General features: G+C 51.1%; 1 protein-coding gene across 2 annotated transcripts in view; it reads right to left on the reverse strand.

Moving 5' to 3' along the window:
- PIK3AP1 (phosphoinositide-3-kinase adaptor protein 1) overlaps positions 1-19,374 on the reverse strand; it is a 129,880-nt gene that overhangs the window by 34,144 nt on the left and 76,362 nt on the right. For both annotated transcript variants that reach the window (XM_014591179.2, XM_006157331.3), the window contains exons 9-10: positions 4,073-4,168; positions 1,693-1,890 (exon numbers count right to left, since the gene is read on the reverse strand). In XM_014591179.2, the coding sequence (XP_014446665.1) occupies positions 1,693-1,890; positions 4,073-4,168 (294 nt within the window). The remainder of the gene's footprint in view (positions 1-1,692; positions 1,891-4,072; positions 4,169-19,374) is intronic.

The following is a 19,374-nucleotide window of genomic DNA, read 5'->3' on the forward strand; positions in this document are numbered from 1 at the left end:
TTTTTTGAGAGGTTTTTGCTATAGGACGTGTGCGCTCGCCAGACAGAGAGAGAGAGACAGAGAGACAGAAAGTGAGAAATCACTCCCCGAGGGGATGGCCACACCGCAATCCCTTCTCCTCCATTCTCCTCTCGGGACCTTAGGCACGCACGCACACGCACCCGGTGTGAGTTTAAGCCGCCGTGGTGACTTGAACCGCGGTCGACCATGTGGGAGTCCAGTGACATAGCCATTACGCTAACTGCTGGTCCCCCAATTCTTCTCCTTTAAAGTGTATTTTACTCACTGAGAGAGGAAGGGGGAGGGAAGACACAGGTCTTGCCAAGCTATGGTCCTCCTCTCAGCCTCCCGGCCCGGCAGGACCAGGGCACCAGGGGCTTGTCCAGAGTGTCCAGGTGAACCTGAAATCTGGCCGCTAGTATCACGCAGCGGTGCCCTCCCCTCTGCACCACCAGGGCTGGCCAGATCTGCCAGTTTTTACACTCCCGCAGGCTTGAAGCCATAGTAACACGATCCAGTCCTGGCAGAAAAAAAAAAGACATCGGTACCTAACTGAAGTTTCAGGGGCAGGTGGGGAGAAGCCCAAACCCACCCTTCATTAACGTAGGTAAGGAGAGAGCCTGGGTAAAAGCCAGGGCTGAGGGGTCGGCCTCCCTGAACCGAAATCCTGGCTCTGCTCTGCGGTGGGAGTGACTTCCACAAGCCCCCACTTCCTCAGCGTAAAACGGGTATGATAGTAGTTACTGTGAAGATTAAATGGGAAATTCTTGGCAGATTTTGGTAAATGTTAGCCACTAAAAGTAATCATTCTAGGGGCCGGATGGTGACACAGCTGGCCCACACGGGAGGCTTCCAGGTCTGGCCCGGAGACCTTCCTGGGTGTGCTGGGCACGTGTGTGCCATGACACCTCGGGGCTGGGGGTGTTGTCCTTGTGTCTCTGTCTTTATCTCTTTCTCTGTGTCAGTCTCACTCATGGAAGAAGTAAAGTGTGGGGACCCTCCAGTGGCCTGGTGGTTGGGGTGGCTGAATACAGCATGGCTAACCGCATGGCTCAGGACCTGGATCTGGTGGTTTAGGGGTACCGGGCATGTGTGTGCATGCCCAAAACCCTGTGAGGAGAATGGAGGAGAGGGGACTGTGACATGGGGTGCTTTTTCACTTCCCCTTTGCCTCTCACTTTCTCAGGTGAGTACATGCACGCTATAGCAAATACATACATACATACATACATACATACATACATACATAAATGCAGCGTATAACTCACGCTGGGCGCGTATGTGTACATGCCCAAAATCCCGAGAGGGGAATGGGGAAGGGATTGCAGTGTGACCATCCCCCCTGGGGGGTGATCTCTCACTTTCTGTCTCTCTGGCAAGTGCATGTGACCTATAGCAAAAACTTCTCTAAAGAAAAAGAGAAGAGTTTCAGGAGATAAAATCTTGCCGGGTTCTTGTTTACCTGTTTTGCAACTATGGACGAATACATGCAGGAGGGCCAGCACCGAATCCCATCGCGGCCCCTGGCCTAGTTCCGGAGTCGGCCCTGAGCTATGACCCTGTCTCCTGGAGCTACTGGAGACCATTCAGAAGAGGATCATTTGCGCGAGGGCTCAGAAAGCCGGGGGATCCAGGCAGCTCCTGCTGAGAAGCTCCGAGAGACCTGCTGAGTGCCACTCCCGCCATACTTGCCTTTAGAAATGTACGGCTCGTTGTCGGGCAGCTGGTGACTGCTGGGAGCACCAGCCTCGGGCCTGGGCACCGGGACGGGGGGCCTGCTGGCCAGGTCCACAGAAAAGGCCTCATCGTCATCCACCACGTGATAAACATCGTCATCCTGCCCAAGAGGGCGCAGCTCCCTCTCCAAGTGGGCCATTCCCACTGAGTTCCCTGGAAACACAGAGGAAGGTGACTGAAGACGGCAGCCCAACGGGTGCTGTGACTGCCAGCCCAGGAGCAGAGCAAGTGTCGTGGCTTATTTGTTCAGCACTGCTGTCTGGCAAAGGACTTTCCCCTGTGTCATCTCATGTGTCACCTGCTCAGAACGCCATGCAAAGCAACCGAGGAAACAGTGATGTCACCTTCATTTGCCACCCATCGAGCGGCAAAAGGAAGTGAGCACCAGGCTCAGTCTCACTTCTGGGAGCCAGCCATCAATCCCACGAGGACTAGAGGAAGGCCATTAAAGCCCTAGGTAGGACAGGTGGGCCGGTCGCTGCTGCCTGTCCAGTAACAATGGTACCTCTTACTCGGGGCGTCATAAGGGCTGCCCAGGATGGTCCTCTCAGGGAAACTCTTAGTTCTGGGGACTGGCAACCTTTGTAAAGGTCCGATGGTAAAATTCCAGGCTCTGCGGGTTATGAGGGCTTTTGCAAGTACTCAGCTGTGCCCCTTAGCAGGGAGGCAGCCATAGCGAATACTCAATGAATGAGCACTTTGTTCCAATAAAACTTTATCTATAAAAGAGGCAGCTGGCCAGACTGGGGTTTGTTTCCCCCTGCTTTAGAGCTTTTCCTTCCTCTTCACGGCCAAAACTACTGACCCCACCCCCATCCCACCCTCTCGGCACTCTGCTTTCTATTGGGTCATCAGACAGTCATGGCACGTTTTTCTGTGCAAACATGCGTCATGACTTTTCCGACAGTCCAATATTACCGACTTGATCAACAGATGCCACTATAATGAGTGTAATGAGAGACACAAGGACAACACCCCCAGCCCCGAGGTGTCATGGCACACACGTGCCCAGCACACCCAGGAAGGTCTCCGGGCCAGACCTGGAAGCCTCCCGTGTGGGCCAGCTGTGTCACCATCCGGCCCCTAGAATGATTACTTTTAGTGGCTAACATTTACCAAAATCTTCCAAGAATATCCCATTTAATCTCATTATAGTAACCCTGGACAGGGTTAAGGAATTACCCACACAATCCAACATGCTTCACCTTTGAAACCTCCAATAACAATGACAATGATAATAAATCTTTTTTTTTTTTTTTGAAGAGGTTTTTGCTATAGGGCACATGCACTCACCAGAAAGACAGAGAGAGACAGAGAGATAGAAACCGAGAAATCACCCCCCAGGGGGGATGGCCATGCCACAATCCTTTCTCCTCCATTCTCCTTTTGGGATCTTGGGCACACACGCACACGTACCCGGCATGAGTTTAAGCCACCGGGTGTGGGAGTTGAACCATGGTCGACTATGTGGGAGGCCAGCGACACAGCCATTATGCCAACTACTGGTCCCAACAATGAATCTTTATTAACTGCTTGTCATGTGCCTGGTCCTCCTCTAAGGCCTAATGTACAATCATTCATTTAATCCCCACAACAGTCATCTCATTCTACAACTAAGGAAACTGAGGCCCAGAGGAGCTGCGTCACTTGCTTGTTTCCCAGCCAGCTGAAAGGGAAGCTGAGTTTCGACCGGAGTCCTCGTCTTTAGCCGCTATGCAACATCACCCGGACTCAGCGCTGCTCGTTCACTCCCCTCCGTCACAGGAAAGCAAAGTCCCCCACAGGCATCCAACATGTCTTATTTTACCTTGTGTCCCCAGTTCCAACATTCAGAACAATGCTTTGTACATGGTAAGTACTTGGTATTTAAAAAAAGAAAAAGAAAAAAATAAAAAAGACAAACAAGGACCAGCAGATGGCATAGCAGTTACCTCGCTGGACCCCCATGTGCCCAGCTGTAGCTGGAGTCCGAGACCCGATGGCTCAAAACTCACTCCGGTCCATGTGCGTGCCCAAAATCCCAAGAGGAGAATGGAGAAGGGACTGTGGCATGGCCATCCCCTGGGGGGTGATTTCTCATTGTCTCTCTGTCTGTCCACCTCTCTCTTCCTCTCCAGCAGTCTTGCTGAGGTATCTCGTTTATCCACCTGATGGGCTCCAGTGGCCTAGCAGGCTGAGGGCAGTGCCGGGGCAGACGGGGGCAGTGCTCTCAGCCCTCCTCTGCGCCCTGCATGCGCTGCCCATTCCCTGCGTGGAACAGCCCCCAGGGAACCAGGCAATGCCCTGCGCTGGTCTCTCTCTCTGCTATTGCTTCCCTGCTCCAGCTACAACTTACCTTCTAAAAACTTGCGGATCATAGAGTCCTTGGTGGTCTGAGAGAAGCCGTCTCCAGGGATTGGGTTCGATGTCCTGGCCTGAAGCATTTCAACATCTAGGAAAGAAAGGAGACTGAGTTAATGCGTGGCTCTTCCACACAGGCAAGGAGATTTTACAGCTGAACTGACAAGGTTCGCTGACTTTCTTAGAAGATGTGAGCACCCCTCCGGCCCTCCATCCACCTGCTCAGCAAGAACACCCAGAATGTGTGGGGCATACAGGACAGCAACATTCACGACCCTCAGGCCCTTTCTGGGATCCCAGGCCTCAAAAGGAAGAGGTGAGCTCAACCACATGGCTGAGATGCAGCCACGTGCAGCTAACAACGTGGCCCACATAGACGGCGGCCCCACGGGAGCAAAGGGCTGTCCCCTACGCCTCAGCGCGTGGTGGGCTCCACCACGGTGGCTGTGGAAGTGCACTCTACGGTGTCTGCACAATAAGGAGCTTGTTAAAGAAGCATGTCTCAGAAGATCTCCCCATTGTGAAGTTGCTCATGACTGCACGTCCATCATAGTGTATAGTATAGTTCATAACAGAGAGAGAGAGAGAGAAGAACAAGGGAGAAAGAAAAAGAAACTAGAACAGCAAATAACATAAATTGTGGCTTCTTCAAACAATGGAACATTATACAATCAATGCTTATAAAGACTGTATTGGAGGGGCCAGCAGGTGGCATGGTGGTTCCGGACACTGGGCTCCCATACAACCAACCATGGTTTGAGTCCCAAACCCGGTGGCTTGCTTTCTCACTTTCTCTCTCTCTTGCTCTGCCATTCTCTGGTCGAAATAAGTAAATAAACAAATAAATGAAGTTAAATAAAAATAATTCTAAAAAAAAAAAAAAAAAGAGAGAAGAAGTAAAGAAAAAGAAAATTATGTTTCAAAAAAAGACTATTGGAGCCTTGCTGCCTGGGAAGAGGCACTGGCCAAGGCTAATCTTGCTGCCCCAGCTCCGGCAGGATGGACCCGGGACTGAGTGGTCCCCAAGGCACCGTCTGATCGAGGCCAAGTGTTCATTTCCAGGACGAACCTCCACCATGGGCAATGCTGAAGCAGCAACTTTCAGAACTGCCTGCTTTGTTAGACGGATACCATCTTATTTAAAATCAAAAGCCTCGCCGGCATGGGCGTGGTTGAGGAGCCTCTTTAATCAACGTAGCTACATAGTGTTGAGTGGAATCCGATAGACAGGAGTTTACTGGATGGCATGCAGTAACACAAAATGTGCTGGGGTGGTAAATGCTGATTGCATGGTGGCGGCTGCCCCTGGAGAGGAAGAGGAGACGATTAGGTTCCAGAAGGAGTTCATAGTGGGTTACAACTGGGACCATAATACTTAATTTTTAAAAAAATCTGAGACTTGGGGCCAGCTGGTGGCATGGTGGTTAAGGCACTGGACTCCTACATGGCCAACTGCAGTTTGAGTCCTGGACCTGGTGGCTTGAAACTCACACTGGGTACATGTGCGTACATGCCCAAAATCCCAGGGGGAGAATGGAGAAGAAGGGATTACAACATGGCCACCACCCCCCGTGGGGTGATTTCTCACTTTCTCTCTATCTCTCTCTCTCTGGTGAGTGCATGCATCCTATGGCAAAAACCTAAAAAAAATAAATAAATAAAAATTGGTTTTTGAGACAAAAGAGAAAAAGAAATACATATTCGTGAAGATTCTGATAACTCTAAAAAATCAAGATAGTAAGGAAACCTTACATTTGGGATAATACACTAACTACCTTTTGGAGGTAAAATAAGATTCTTTTAAAAATTTATTTATTTATGCAAACTCAAACAAAAACTCTGGAAGGAGACATAAGAAAGTAAGATCAGTGGTCTCCTGGGAACTGGAATTGGGGGACAAGGGACAGGAAAAGGTACTCCATTGTTCATGTTTTTATATTTTAGTCTTTTAGCTTATCCAAAAAAATTAGGAAATGCTATGCTTTGATGCTTATCACCTCAAGTATCATCTAAAACCCAAATCCACCTCCTCAGTTCCACCTTTTTAGCTTCCATCTCCCGACACGGCGGGCACACTGCACTGATTATCATATACCTTGATAACTTGGTGATGAGCCTTGAAAAATAGGCCACACGAGCCCCTAGTGCTTGTCAACCCTGGATTCTCTACCAGACTGTGAGAGCGTGGGTGATGGGACTGATCCTCAGACATACCTAGAAGGGTTTCATTTTGGTTGAGCCCCCCTCCCAAAGGAACTGTCATACCACGATCCCTTCTTTCCCATCTCTCCCTACCTTCAAAATTGTGGGCACACGTGCACACACACCTCATGTGTTTCTCAAACTGCCGGGTCCAGGATTCAAGTACTTGGTCATGTGGGACCCAACTGCCTTAACCATCAGGCCACAGAGCCAACTATAGACGTGTTTTAACTTTAAAAAATTTTTTTTGAAAAGAATTTATACTTAATTTCTTCCTTAAAAACTGAAGACCAAATAAATTCCGCTTATTTGGGATTTTTTATTTGCTTAACTATGATTTTATGGAAAATTTTCCCCATGGAGTTAAAAAATTGAGAGGGGGGACCAGCAGTTAGTGTAATGGCTATGTCACTGGACTCCCATGTAGTCAACCACGGTTCGCATCCCAGACCCGGTGGCTTAAACTCACACTGGGCGCGTGTGTGTGCGTGCCCAAGATCCCGAGAGGAGAATGGAGGAGAAGGGATTGCGGTGTGACCATCCCTCCTGGGGGGTGATTTCTCGCTTTCTGTCTCTCTGTCTCTCTCCGTCTTTCTGGTAAGCGCATGCACCCTATAGCAAAAACCTCTCAAAAAAAAAAAAATTGAGAGGGAAGACACAGTCTACAAGCATGTGCCCTTCTGGGAGCTGGACTCCCCTCTACTTGACCGAGACCCTGTATTACCCTCCCTTGAGCCTTTCCCCAAACGCCACCCCCAGCCTCCCGACCCTGACTCAAGCCAACATCTTAAACTCTTCATCTTGAAAGTCTTCATGAAACTCTTCCAACTACAAAGCACAGACGAATATAATTCCAGAAAGCCAAACAGCCTTAGAGACGAGGAGAGGAGAAACTCCTAGCTCAGTGACGGAGCCTCCAAGAAGACCCAAAGGCCTCAGCCTCAGCACCTCTGTACAGGCCCCAGGAGTTGGAATCACCAAGAACCCAATCTCCCAGGCTAGTCACAGCAGAGTGCAAGCCTCACACACACAGTCTGTCACCATGACAGAGAGGTGAAGGCTCATGCCACGGCACAGCCATTCCCACCAACGAAGTTCAACTGGAGAACTGACTTCATGTCTGATAGGTAAATAAGTTACGAAGAGAAGTAGGAAAGAAAATGTGGAAGGAGACAGGGCAGGAAGAGCGCCCTGGCTGGACCCAGCGTGTTACTCCATCAAGGACAGACCCGCGCTGTCAGCCTCATCTTAATGTGCTGATTGTTTTTGTGGGTTAAAGAATTTTTTTAATTTTTTTGGGGGGAGAGGTTTTTGCTATAGGGCGCATGCACTTGCCAGACAGACAGAGACAAAAAGCGAGAAATCACCCCCTGGGGGGATGGCCACTCCACAGTCCCTTCTCTTCCATTCTCCTCTTGGGATCTTGGGCACGCACGCACATGCGCCTGGCATGAGTTTCAAGCCACCAGGTCCAGGACACGAACCACGGTCAACTACATGGGAGTCCAGCGACATAGCCATTACGCTAACTGCTGGTCCCACTGCTATAATTTTCTGGCTTTGATAATTGTATTACGGTTATAGAAGAGGCTGATATTCGGATAACCCACAGGAAAGGTATGCTGGAACTCGAGTATTTCTGCACTTTTTACTAAGTCTGGATGGAGTTCAAAATAAATATTTTTAAAAGGGAGAGAACAAAGAATGAGAAAAGACAATGAGGACTCGCAACAGTGAAAGTAAGCATACCCGTGCCCTCCTTCCGCTCCACCTACGCCACCAACGCCAGCGTCTTCAGGTGACGCTCGTGGGACGTGAATGGTGGGTACAATGATCGAGGCGGTGCTCAGTGAGGCACCTGTGACAAACAGGTCTTTCTACTTTTGACACTCCTTCTACCTAAACGACACGCCTTGTTCGAATGTTGCGCTTTACCTAGTTCAAGTTAAGGGTGTGGTTTCGGGAGTCGACAACCAGGCTCTGCTAAGTACCAGCTCTGTGACCCTCACAGTCTCAGGCTCCTCGAGCCGCCCTGACAGTGCCTCACGGGATGCTCAGAAGCTTGGGCATTACGGTTCCTATTTTGATTCTTCCACTTCTGGTCGTATGATGACACACCCACCAGGCCAACACCAAGCTGTCTTTTTAGGTCCAGCTGAACAGTCAGACTCCCAAGATGATGATGGGCCATCCTTGGCACCAGTCTGCTGGAAGGATGCAGGATATGAGCTCGCAGGGCAGCGCCAAGAGGCATTCTCACTTGGGTCAGTCCCTGCACCGGATCAGCAGCTCAGGTCTCAGCAGAGATGAGACCCACAGCCGGCAGGTGCAGGAAACACCGCGAAAACCTTGTGTCCCTTGGAGCAGGAACCGCCCTCGAAGACCTCATGTTCCATGGAGCAACATGTCGTTTTGTTTTGTTTTTGCTTTATTTTATTTTTTTGGAGAGGGTTTTGCTATAGGGTGCGTGCGTTCGACAGAAAGTCAGAGAGAGACAAAGAGACAGAAAGCGAGAAATCGCCCCTCGGGGGGGGACGGCCACTACACAATCTTTTCCTCTCCACCCTCCTCTCAGGATTATGGGCACACGCGCACATGTGCCCCATGTGAGATTTAAGCTACTGGATCTGGGACTCAAACCATGGTCGACTACGTGGGAGTCCAGCGACTTAGCCATTACGCTAACTGCTGGTCCCATGTTTTGTTTTGTTTTCAAAGAGAGATTTTTGGCTATAGGGCACATGTGCATGCTGGAGAGACAAAGAGACAGAAAGTGAGAAATCGCCCCTCGGGGGGGGACGGCCACTACACAATCTTTTCCTCTCCACCCTCCTCTCAGGATTATGGGCACACGCGCACATGTGCCCCATGTGAGATTTAAGCTACTGGATCTGGGACTCAAACCATGGTCGACTACGTGGGAGTCCAGCGAGGTAACCATTTCTCCATCTGCTGGTCCCTCGTGGGAGCAACATGTCTTACAGCAACCATAGAGGCATGGCTCCAGAGTCACCACAAGGGACATGTCAGAATCACTGCTCTCAGGAGAGCCCAAAGGATGGGGTCCCTTTCAGGTATTTATAGTTCCTATCCAGTCCTCCCAGCTCCAAATGGGACTTACCAATCAGGGGTCATTGTATAGAAACAGTGTTGCCTAGCAACATCATTGACATTGGCTCCTATCAGGCTACCAGAGTAACAGAGCTAGGAAGTCAACCAAAGGTCAAATTCCTACTCAGAAAGGGCAATGGCAGCGGGCCTAGGGACTCTTTGCCTATAATGATCTTGGGTCAAGTTGGGTTTTTGCTTTTGCTTTTTAAAAAAATATAGTATCTTGCCATGTCATGACCCTCCTGCCTCAGCCTCCCAGCAGGGACCACAGGCGTGCCCGCCATGCCTGGTTCTTTTTTCCAACAGATAGGATCTTGCTACATTCTCCAGTTCAGCCTTTACCCGCAGTCCCTGACTCTGCCTCCCCAGGCCTCTGGGACTACAGGAGCACACCACTGCCTCTGGCCTTTGGGTTGGACCAGGAATTGAACCTGGGCCTCCCATGTGCACCCAGCTTGCAGAGCACAGCATTTTAGCAGCACGTACGACCACACTTGGGCCCCAAATGATTGAAATCCTCTCAACTTCCCTCTTCCTATCTGTAGAACGGCGATAATAATCGTAGGTCAATTATCGCTTTGTCCTGAGTGTTAAATGAGAAGCTGGCCCAGTGCTCAGCCCCGGGCCCAGCGTGTGGGGAGTGCTGGTGAAAGCCACCTGCGGTCACTTTTAATACTAGTTACTTTTAGTACATTCTACCCAGGCTAACATCCTAGGTGGAAAGCAATGTTTAAAAATAAAAAAGAAGAGGAAGACTCTGGTCAGCTGTGGCCTGGAGGTTAAGGCAGCTGGATCCCACACAGCCAACTGCAGGGTCGAGGCCTAGACCTAGCAGCTTGAGAAACACACCAGCCCTATGTGTGTACATGCCCAATATCCCTACAGGAGGAAAGAGAGGAAAAGGGATGGGTGTGACCGTGCCCCGGGGGGATGCTTTCTCTCCTTCTCTTTATCTCTGGTGAACACACACGCCCACTAACAAAGTTAAAGGAGGAAAAAAAAAAAGAAAGAATCAATTTACAGTTTTTAATAATAACTTCCTTTGTTTGAGGCTAAGTTTCCTGCCTTCAAAGTAGGAAGGCTTGTAAGTTAAATCTAATATTTGTATTTCCACACATAGTCTCAAATATTATCTCTATTACATTGCCTGTAGAAGACTTATGCCAGACTGATATTTTTATAATTGAATATACTGAAAGCAAGGGGGGTGGTCTTCAGACGGCAAACACCCGTTCACAGCAGACTGACTTACGGACCGCTGACTCACAGACGAGGCTTGCAGGCATGTTCGTCGCCATGGCTCCTGAACACCAGTGCTGGCTGGACGGAGGTGGCAGGCCTCTTCCCACCTTTGCCAAGGCTCTGCACTGCAGTCCAGGCCACCCCGGCCAGGCCTGGAGGACCCACGCCCATCTGCCTGGCGCTCTCTCAGGCCCATCACGCTCTTTGTTAGCAGGTTCTGCAGCGAACACCAAGGGGCAATTCTAGCAGTTCCGTAGTCCCTCTGGCCCCACCCTGTCCAGTCAGGATCAGAGGTAGAGGCCAACCTTAAGGACAGAGCCTAAAGGCAGAGTCTCTGGGGCACGGGGAGGTGGTCTGCAGACCCAGGAGAAGCCCTCAAAGTCAACGGCAAAGGCACTGGCAAGGGCTGCATCCCACTCAGCGGTCTGCATTCAGGGACGAGCACACGGCAGAGAAAGGCGGCCAGGAAATCAGTCAGGCAACAAGGCCCAGAACACTGGCTGCTGAGGGACCAGCACGGGTCGGCATTATGATCAGAGGCACGAGCTTTGGTACCCCAGGGACCTGGGTTCGATGCCTGGCTCTGATTCTTACTAGCTCTGTGTCCTTAGTCAAGTCACTTATTATTACTAAACTCCTTTTTTTTCTTTTAAAGATTATTTAATTTAGGTTTACTTATTTATTTTGGTTTGACCAGAGAGTGATCCAGTGAGCGTGAGAGAGAAACAGAGAAAGTGAGAAAGCAAGCTGCCAGGTCTGGGACTCGAACCGCAGTCGGCCATGTGGGAGTCCAGCGACATAGCCATTACGCTAACTGCTGGTCCCCTGGCTCTGATTCTTACTAGCTCTGTGTCCTTAGTCAAGTCACTTATTATTACTAAACTCCTTTTTTTTCTTTTAAAGATTATTTAATTTAGGTTTATTTATTTATTTTGGTTTGACCAGAGAGTGATCCAGTGAGCGTGAGAGAGAAACAGAGAAAGTGAGAAAACAAGCTGCCAGGTCTGGGACTCGAACCGCAGTCGGCCATGTGGGAGTCCAGCGGCCTTAACTATATTCCCCAGGCCCGGCTTTGCCTACCATGCCACCTGGCAGCCCTAGATGTCACTAAACTTCTATATGTCCATCTATAAAGAGAAGACAAGTGACAGCACCTACTCATGGAATGACTGCATAGTTGAGACAATGCCTCTGAAACGCTCAGCAGCCGTGCCCGGCACTAACTAGCCATGGTTCTTAATATGCCGAGGCAATTTAGTTGGTAAACTAGTTTTCTGCGGTGGCAATGACAAATTACCACTTAAAGCAAGCTAAATTTATTATCTTACAGCACAGTAGGTCCAAAGCCTGAAATGGGTATCACTGGACTAAAATCCGGGTTCTGGCAGGGCTGTGTTTCTTCCTGGGAGCTCTGGAGGAGCATCTGCCTTCTTGCTCTTTCCAGCTGCTGGAGGCTGCCCACGTCCCTGGGCACCAGGGCCTCTGCTTCGTTGTGTAGCCGGCAGTGGTGCATAGACAGCCTCGTGGGACTGTGCCCTCTGACAGCGCCAGCTCTCTCGTCTATTCTCTGACTCCCTTCTCCATTTTTAAAGGCCCTTGAGATTACACCACACCCATAAAATAATCCAGGATAGCCTCCTTTTCTTAAAGTTGGCTGATGAGCAACCTGAATACCCTGTGTGATCTTTTTAAAACAATATTTAATTGTATTATTTTTTAATTTGCTATAGAGTCTGTGCACTCACCAGAGACAGAGAGAAAAGTGAGAAAGCAAACCACCAGGTCTGGGACTCAAACCACGGTTGGTAATATGTGAGTCCAGCACCTTAACCACCACGCCACCTGCTGGCCAGGCACCTGAGATCTGAATTCCCCTTTGCCATGAGCCCAGCATATTTGCAGATTTGTAGGTATCACTCTGTCTCGCACAGGTGGACCCCAACATCAGCCACAGTCAGCCCACAGTTAATTTCCTTCTCATTCTGGGCTGGTGGGGAGCGGGGGATGGGGTTAGAGCACAGTCAAGCAAGTCCGCCATGTGCACACTGACGAGCAGCCTTGTCCAGACGCACACACTGGTCTCTACCAGCTTTCTGGGTTTGCACAGACTTGAAAGGAGTTACCTAAAAAGGATTTTCTTTCCATTTATAGTTTAAAAAAAAACCCTGAGGGCCTGGACAGTGGTGCAGCAGGAGTATGACACCTGCAAGGCTGACCCCCGTGGGAAGGTTCTGGGTTCGTGTCTGAAGCCTCCCTGACACAAACGGGTGTGCGTGTGCCCGTGATCTGGGGGCTGGCTGAGGCTGATGTGGCCTGTGGCATGGAGCTTATTGGTGGTACTTATCTCTGTCTCTCTTTCTGTCTCTCACTCATGGAAGAAAAAGATGAAAGAAAAATACCTTATAAAAATAAAAGATTCCTTCAGGGCAAACCCCCATAGCACAGTGGTTAGGCACAGTGCACAGGGAGCTGGATCCCCTACAGCCGACTGCCATTCGAATCCTGGCTGTCGCGGCTTGAAAGCACGCCAGACACATGCATGCGTGTGCCCAGAATTCTGAAGGGAAGGAAAGTGGGAGGAAGGGGTTGTGGTCCACGCCCCACTGGGGGTGGGGAGCTTTCTCTCTCTCCCTGTCTCTCTCCCCTCCACCTCAGGTGAGCACATGTGCCCTCAGGCAATAAAAGGAAAGATTCTTTCGTATTTAACTGAACATAAGCATCGCTGAATTAGCCCAGGGGCAGCAGATACACACTTGGGCGGTCACGTCGGACATCTCCAAAACCTCGGCCTTCTTTCCGGCCTCAGGGCCCTTCTCAGCACAGCACCCAGGCCCTCCGTGCCGGCCAGCGGCCACTGGCACATGGAATTGCTTGTAAAATACTGCCATACCTGTGTTAGGCGCTAAGTCCCTGGAAGTAGACGACGTTACTTTTGTAACAGTAAACAAAATAAAACACAAGGTTGTTTGGCCCCTCCGGCTCTGAACCAGACAGCCCGTGTGCACACGCAGCCCACACGGGGCAAGGGGCACCCGAGGGACTGCCCAGGAGAGACCCTGGAGGGCTGGACGTCTGTTTCCAGGCGAAGCGCGTTCTGTAAAGGAGAGCAGGACAGCAGACCCCGCCCTGCTGGGCGCTCAGGCTGTACCCCAGCCTCCGAGTGCTCAACTTCACCACGCGCCAGTTAAACATAAACGGGGATGCGCACAGCTGCCGGGAAAGTGGGGCTGTTTCGGCTCAGCAGAGAAGAGCAGCCATAACAACACAGGCTGAGGCCACGGGCTCCTTCTGGAAGAGCCGGCTGCAGGGCTCCAGAATGCTCTATGTAAGGAGCGCACCCCTCCCTGGGATGCAAGACGCCTGGACAGGTGAGAGAGCGTCCCGGCAGGCCTCTCACTGAGGACCGAATCCAGAGCAATCGTGACTTCTTCAAGACACCCCCCATGACACCCCTCGTTAGCTGCACTGGAAGCTCCACGGTAGACACCGTCCATTTCATATAAAACCAAGGTCAGGTCTAGAACACGGAAAAATGCCGGCTTCCTTTTAGAAAGGCACCGCAAGTGGGCCAAAGAATTTTTTCTCAGCAAGGGTCTTTTGTGACCATAAAAACAGCCTTAGGACACGAAGCAGCAGGGTCAGACATTGAGGGGAACCTGAAACCTGACTGGTTCCGTTAACATCCACTTGGAAGGAAGTGGTTTGAATGACCATGTTAATAAAAAGAAGCCCGATGTTTCCACGACCTAATGGAGAAGTGATGGGAAGGAGAAAGGGGTGGGGGTGTGGGGGCAGATACACCGCAGAGGGGCGGCCCTAAGTTAGAGGCTAAGGAGTGACACCGGCATGGGCAATGAGTAGGGACTGAGGGCGGGAAGGTGAGAGGAAGCCGAAGCCAGCCTTGTCTGAAGCCAGCCTTGTGGTTTTCTTTTTTTTTTTTTTTCTTTTTTGGAGAGGTTTTTGCTATAGGGCACATGTGCTTGCCAGACAGAGACAGAGAGATAGAAAGCAAGAAATCACCCCCTGGGGGGATGGCCATGCCGCAATCCCTTCTCCTCCACTCTCCTCTTGGGATTTTGGGCATGCATGCGCATGCGCCTGGCATACATTTTAAGCCACCGCATCCGGGACCCGAACTGTGGTCAACCACATTGGAGTCCAGCAACATAACCATTACGCCGTCCACTGGTCCTGTTTAAAGGCATTTCTGGTGAGCATCCAGCTCGCCTGTCAGAACGTAAGCTCTGGGAAGAGGAAGCAGGCCAGCTTGCTTGACTCCTTTTCATCTGGCACATCGTGACTTAGACAAAGGTTCGAAAATAGGTGTCGAATGAGTGAATGAAGTAAGGAAGCAGGAGCTAAACGAACCCATGAATGTGGAGGTCTTTGGGTTTGGGGAGGAACTGGGGCGTCCCCCAGGTTGAGAAAGTGCAAGTTAGGCAGAGAAAACAGCCTAACAGAGCAAAGGCATGGAGACTTAGGCGAAGGCCGCGTGGAGTCATCGCCACCTCGAGCTGCCCACACCTGGGGACACCTCAGGATGTCTCGCGCCGCCTGTCAGGAAAGTGAGGTCTTTGCACTGGAAAGTGAGCGAACGATGCCGCACGGCAAAGTCTAGGGCCCCGTCTTGTTTTCTGGGCCCCGAAGCCCGAGCAGTGGCTGAGTTCCTACGGTACACGGCACTGTGCTGGGGACCGTGGAGGGGCACAGCTGTGAGACACTTCCTTCAAGGACAGGAGCAGGTAGCCCAGTGGCACGTGAATAGCCAGCATGCCAGGTGACCTCTGCGCAGTGCCCCGAGGAAAGCATGACCGAGCTGTGCCGGAGCGGCACGGCCACTGCCTACCTCACTGATGCACACTCCCTCCGGCCCGCTCTCGCCACGCCACGGCCCCAACACAAGACGCCTACGCCCGTGTTTCTGGAGGAGCGAAAGCAATAGAGGCAAGAAGCGCACTGAGCTCAGCTCCCTGCCTTCAAAGGTTCTCTGTCCTTTTCTATCTTTTCTTTTTCTTTATGAGAGTTTGTTGTTTTTTTTTTCCCTGAGGGCACATGCTATCGCTGGAGAGCGAGAGACAGAGACAGACACAGTGAGGAAACATTCCCCATGGGGATAGGCATCCCTTCTCCTCCACTCTCCTCCTGACGTCTTGGGCACACACACACACACACACACGTGACTTTCAAGTCACCAGGTCTGGGACTTGAACCATGGTTGGCCATGTAGGAGTCCAGCAACATAACTGCTATGCTATCTGCTCCCTCCGGCCCGCTCTCGCCACGCCACGGCCCCAACACAAGACGCCTACGCCCGTGTTTCTGGAGGAGCGAAAGCAATAGAGGCAAGAAGCGCACTGAGCTCAGCTCCCTGCCTTCAAAGGTTCTCTGTCCTTTTCTATCTTTTCTTTTTCTTTATGAGAGTTTGTTGTTTTTTTTTTCCCTGAGGGCACATGCTATCGCTGGAGAGCGAGAGACAGAGACAGACACAGTGAGGAAACATTCCCCATGGGGATAGGCATCCCTTCTCCTCCACTCTCCTCCTGACGTCTTGGGCACACACACACACACACACACGTGACTTTCAAGTCACCAGGTCTGGGACTTGAACCATGGTTGGCCATGTAGGAGTCCAGCAACATAACTGCTATGCTATCTGCGTTTCAAAGGAGCTCTGTCCTTGCTGGTCGGCCCTCATGCTTCTTACCCAGTGCCCTAAAGTATCTCTTGGCTCCACTAGCTAGAATCTTCCCCAAAGGGCAGCAGGAGGATGCCAGCCTCGGCAGCCGCAGGAAGGGGAGCTCATGGGAGAAAGCGTGCAGATGGGGGAGGCGGCACCCAGAAGGAAATCAGCAACCTGGCAGTTTGCTTACATGTCGTCTTGCAGCTGGTCTCAGACCTCCAGGGCTGGGCTGCCCAATACACCCGCAGCTCAGGAGAACCCAGCTCGCAGAGGAGCCTGTAATCAGGGAGCTCAGGTAAAGCAAACGCTTGTTGCTGGAAATGATCCCTTATGAAGGCGCCAGTGGCCAGACGGTTGCTAAGGGAAGCCGGGAAGTTAGCCAGGGTTAAGTCGGCTCTGCGTTGTTATATCCAAACCCGAGCCGCAGAACTGCGAGGGAAGGGCTGCGGGTTCAAACGCGAAGTTCGACGCAGGAAGGACGTGAAGCACGACAGTCCCCTGGAACTGATTACACAGATCCATGGGAGTTTGAAGCTGCAATACTGAGGCACTCTGCCTCTCTCCTTTGGCTCCTTTCTCCTTGTGGAAGAAAGACTCTCCTCTGAGATATTTAAGCAAAGCTATAATCCACTAAGCAGACGCCCTGGAGACAGCCTGCACAAGGGCCCCCCAGATCTGGCTCCTGAGGCCTTAGCACTCAAGAGCCGCTGGGAAGAGACAAGTCACTAGTTGAAGCTTTCAACACAGAATTAACTGCCTAACTCAAAGGCCACCGGGACCACGGTGATGTTCTCTAAAGGCAAGAGTGGGGCAGAAAAGAACTGAGTCGGGGAAAGCTCGGGAGACGGTGAACACACCCAAGAAAGGTTAGCCATGATTTTTAGTGTTTCCATAAGCTTACACCTAATATTAAGACATTTACTCCGTACACAGTAAAGTGTGGACGCTGATGGTTAAATCCCCCAGAGAACAGGGAGCAAAGCGGAAGGCCTGATAACATAGACATGTAGTTACCACGTGGTGGCAGTATATCTCAACTGAAGACCAAGGGAGTGTGTGCTTATGTGAGAGTGTGCATGCGCACGTGTGTGTGTGTGTGTGTGTGTGTGTGTGTGTGTACGCCCATGAAGTTCAAGGGAAAAACAGGTTGGAGCGGAATCATAAAAGCTCAAGGCTGGATCCTAACTCTTCTCTGCACCCTGCATCACTCAGCCCTGGAGCTTCTAGAATCGTCCTCCTTGGTGGTTTTTCTGGATCCCCTTTGGAGAAGGGGACCCCATTATCATCCCTTTACCAAGCTCAAGTCATAAAGAGGCAGATTTATTTATTATCATTATTTTTCAATTTGACCAGAGAGAGACAAAGTGGGAAAGGGAAGAAAGGGAGAAAGCAAGTTGCCAAGTCCGGGACTCAGACTGTGGGCATCCATGTGGGAGTCCAGTGCCTCTAAGCAGCACGCCACCTGCCAGCCCCCCTCTGCTGTACTTTTGCGACGAGTCCTTGTTCCACCACAGAAAGGGCTGAGCCTCGCCCCCTGCATACCCAACACCCAGCGCAGGCAAGGCGCTGCCACACGGCAGGCACCCCAGAAATGCTCGCCGGGCACGCGTGGACGGGTGGACATGCAAGGACAGGGGCTGCCAGAGGCCGTTTTGCTAGCCAATGTCTGGCTCTGCAGAAAAGGGAAGCATGGCTCTAACGGCTAGATGGGTTCCTAAGTGAAGCCAGGACTAAAACGGTATAAAGAATGTGGCCCCAGGACAGAAAGCCCTGTGTCCCCAGCTGGGTGCTGTGATACTTTGGGAAGGTCGTTTAACCTCTCTGTGCCTTGGTTTCCCCACTTGTAAAGTACAGGCAGGGTTCCTTTAGGGATTCAGAGAGAGAAAGAATGTGGAGAGGGGGTGATGCTTTCTCCCCTCAAATCCATTCCAGGTCACGGCCCTTTCGGGAAACTTCCACCAGCACTTCCAATTCTCCCGGGAAGTGCTGCCTCCCCCTCCAGAGAAGCAGCCAGTCTGACCGGCCAGTGCCCAATAAATTCAGGTTACTACCCATCCCAAACAAAACCCTACTTATAATTTTCTGAGCCTAAAACCTAAACTGTTTCATATATAAACACAATTTTTATTTCTGTATACCCTGAATTTTCCTAGAAATCAATTATTATAAAATGAAGAGACAGGCTGTTTATGTAGCACAGTGGTTAGCGCCATGCAGTCGGAGCTGGATCCCACATGGCAGACCATGGCTTGGGTTCTAGTCCCAGCGGCTTAAGGGACACACCAGATGCGTGTGTGTGTGTGTGTGTGTGTGTGTGTGTGTGTGTGTGTGCCCAGAGTCCTGACAGGAAGGAGAAATGGAGGAAAAGGGATTGTGGCATGACCACATTGCATGAGGGCCTTCTGTCTCTCTCTAGGACATGCATGTACTCTCTGACAGTAAAGAAAAAAATACGGAGAGGAAATTGTGAAGAGGTGTTCTCTACTGAGAAAAATCCAAGCCTGAGGCCCACGCTGCTCACGGCATTTGCGTCACTGAGACCTGAGACGGTGTCAGTCAGCGCGAGGCCGCGGCCAGGACCGTGCCCGAGGGGGTCTGCACTGACCACCTCATGCTGTCTCCGTGAGCAGGATGCCTGAGCACCCGTCCTTGTCTTCAGTTAGGGGAGCACATGTGACTCTAACCAGTTACAGTGAGGCAGTTTCTATTATCTGTGAACCTCGTGTCAGGGTAGTCGGGGGCAGCACCAAAAGTTTACTGTAAAGGGGACTGGAGGGGGCCCGCAGGTGGCATAGTGGTTAAGGTGTTGGACTCTCACATGGCCAACCATGATTTGAGTCCTGGGCCTGGCACCTTGCTTTCTCCCTTCCTCTCTCTCTCTGGTCAAATTAAAAATAATGATGATAAATAAAATAATTCTTAAGAAAAGAAAAAAGGACTGTAGTGCTGGGAGCCACTGATCTCACTTCCTGGATCACAAGTCAAGGCCGTCGTGGGTCCAGACACCGGGGCCCTTGCTTAACCCCCCACGGCGGTCACAGCAGGGGAAGTCCGGAGGCCTC

This window comes from Tupaia chinensis, unplaced genomic scaffold, assembly GCF_000334495.1.
Source record: "Tupaia chinensis unplaced genomic scaffold, TupChi_1.0 Scaffold000539_1, whole genome shotgun sequence".
In the NCBI taxonomy this organism is placed as follows: domain Eukaryota; kingdom Metazoa; phylum Chordata; class Mammalia; order Scandentia; family Tupaiidae; genus Tupaia; species Tupaia belangeri.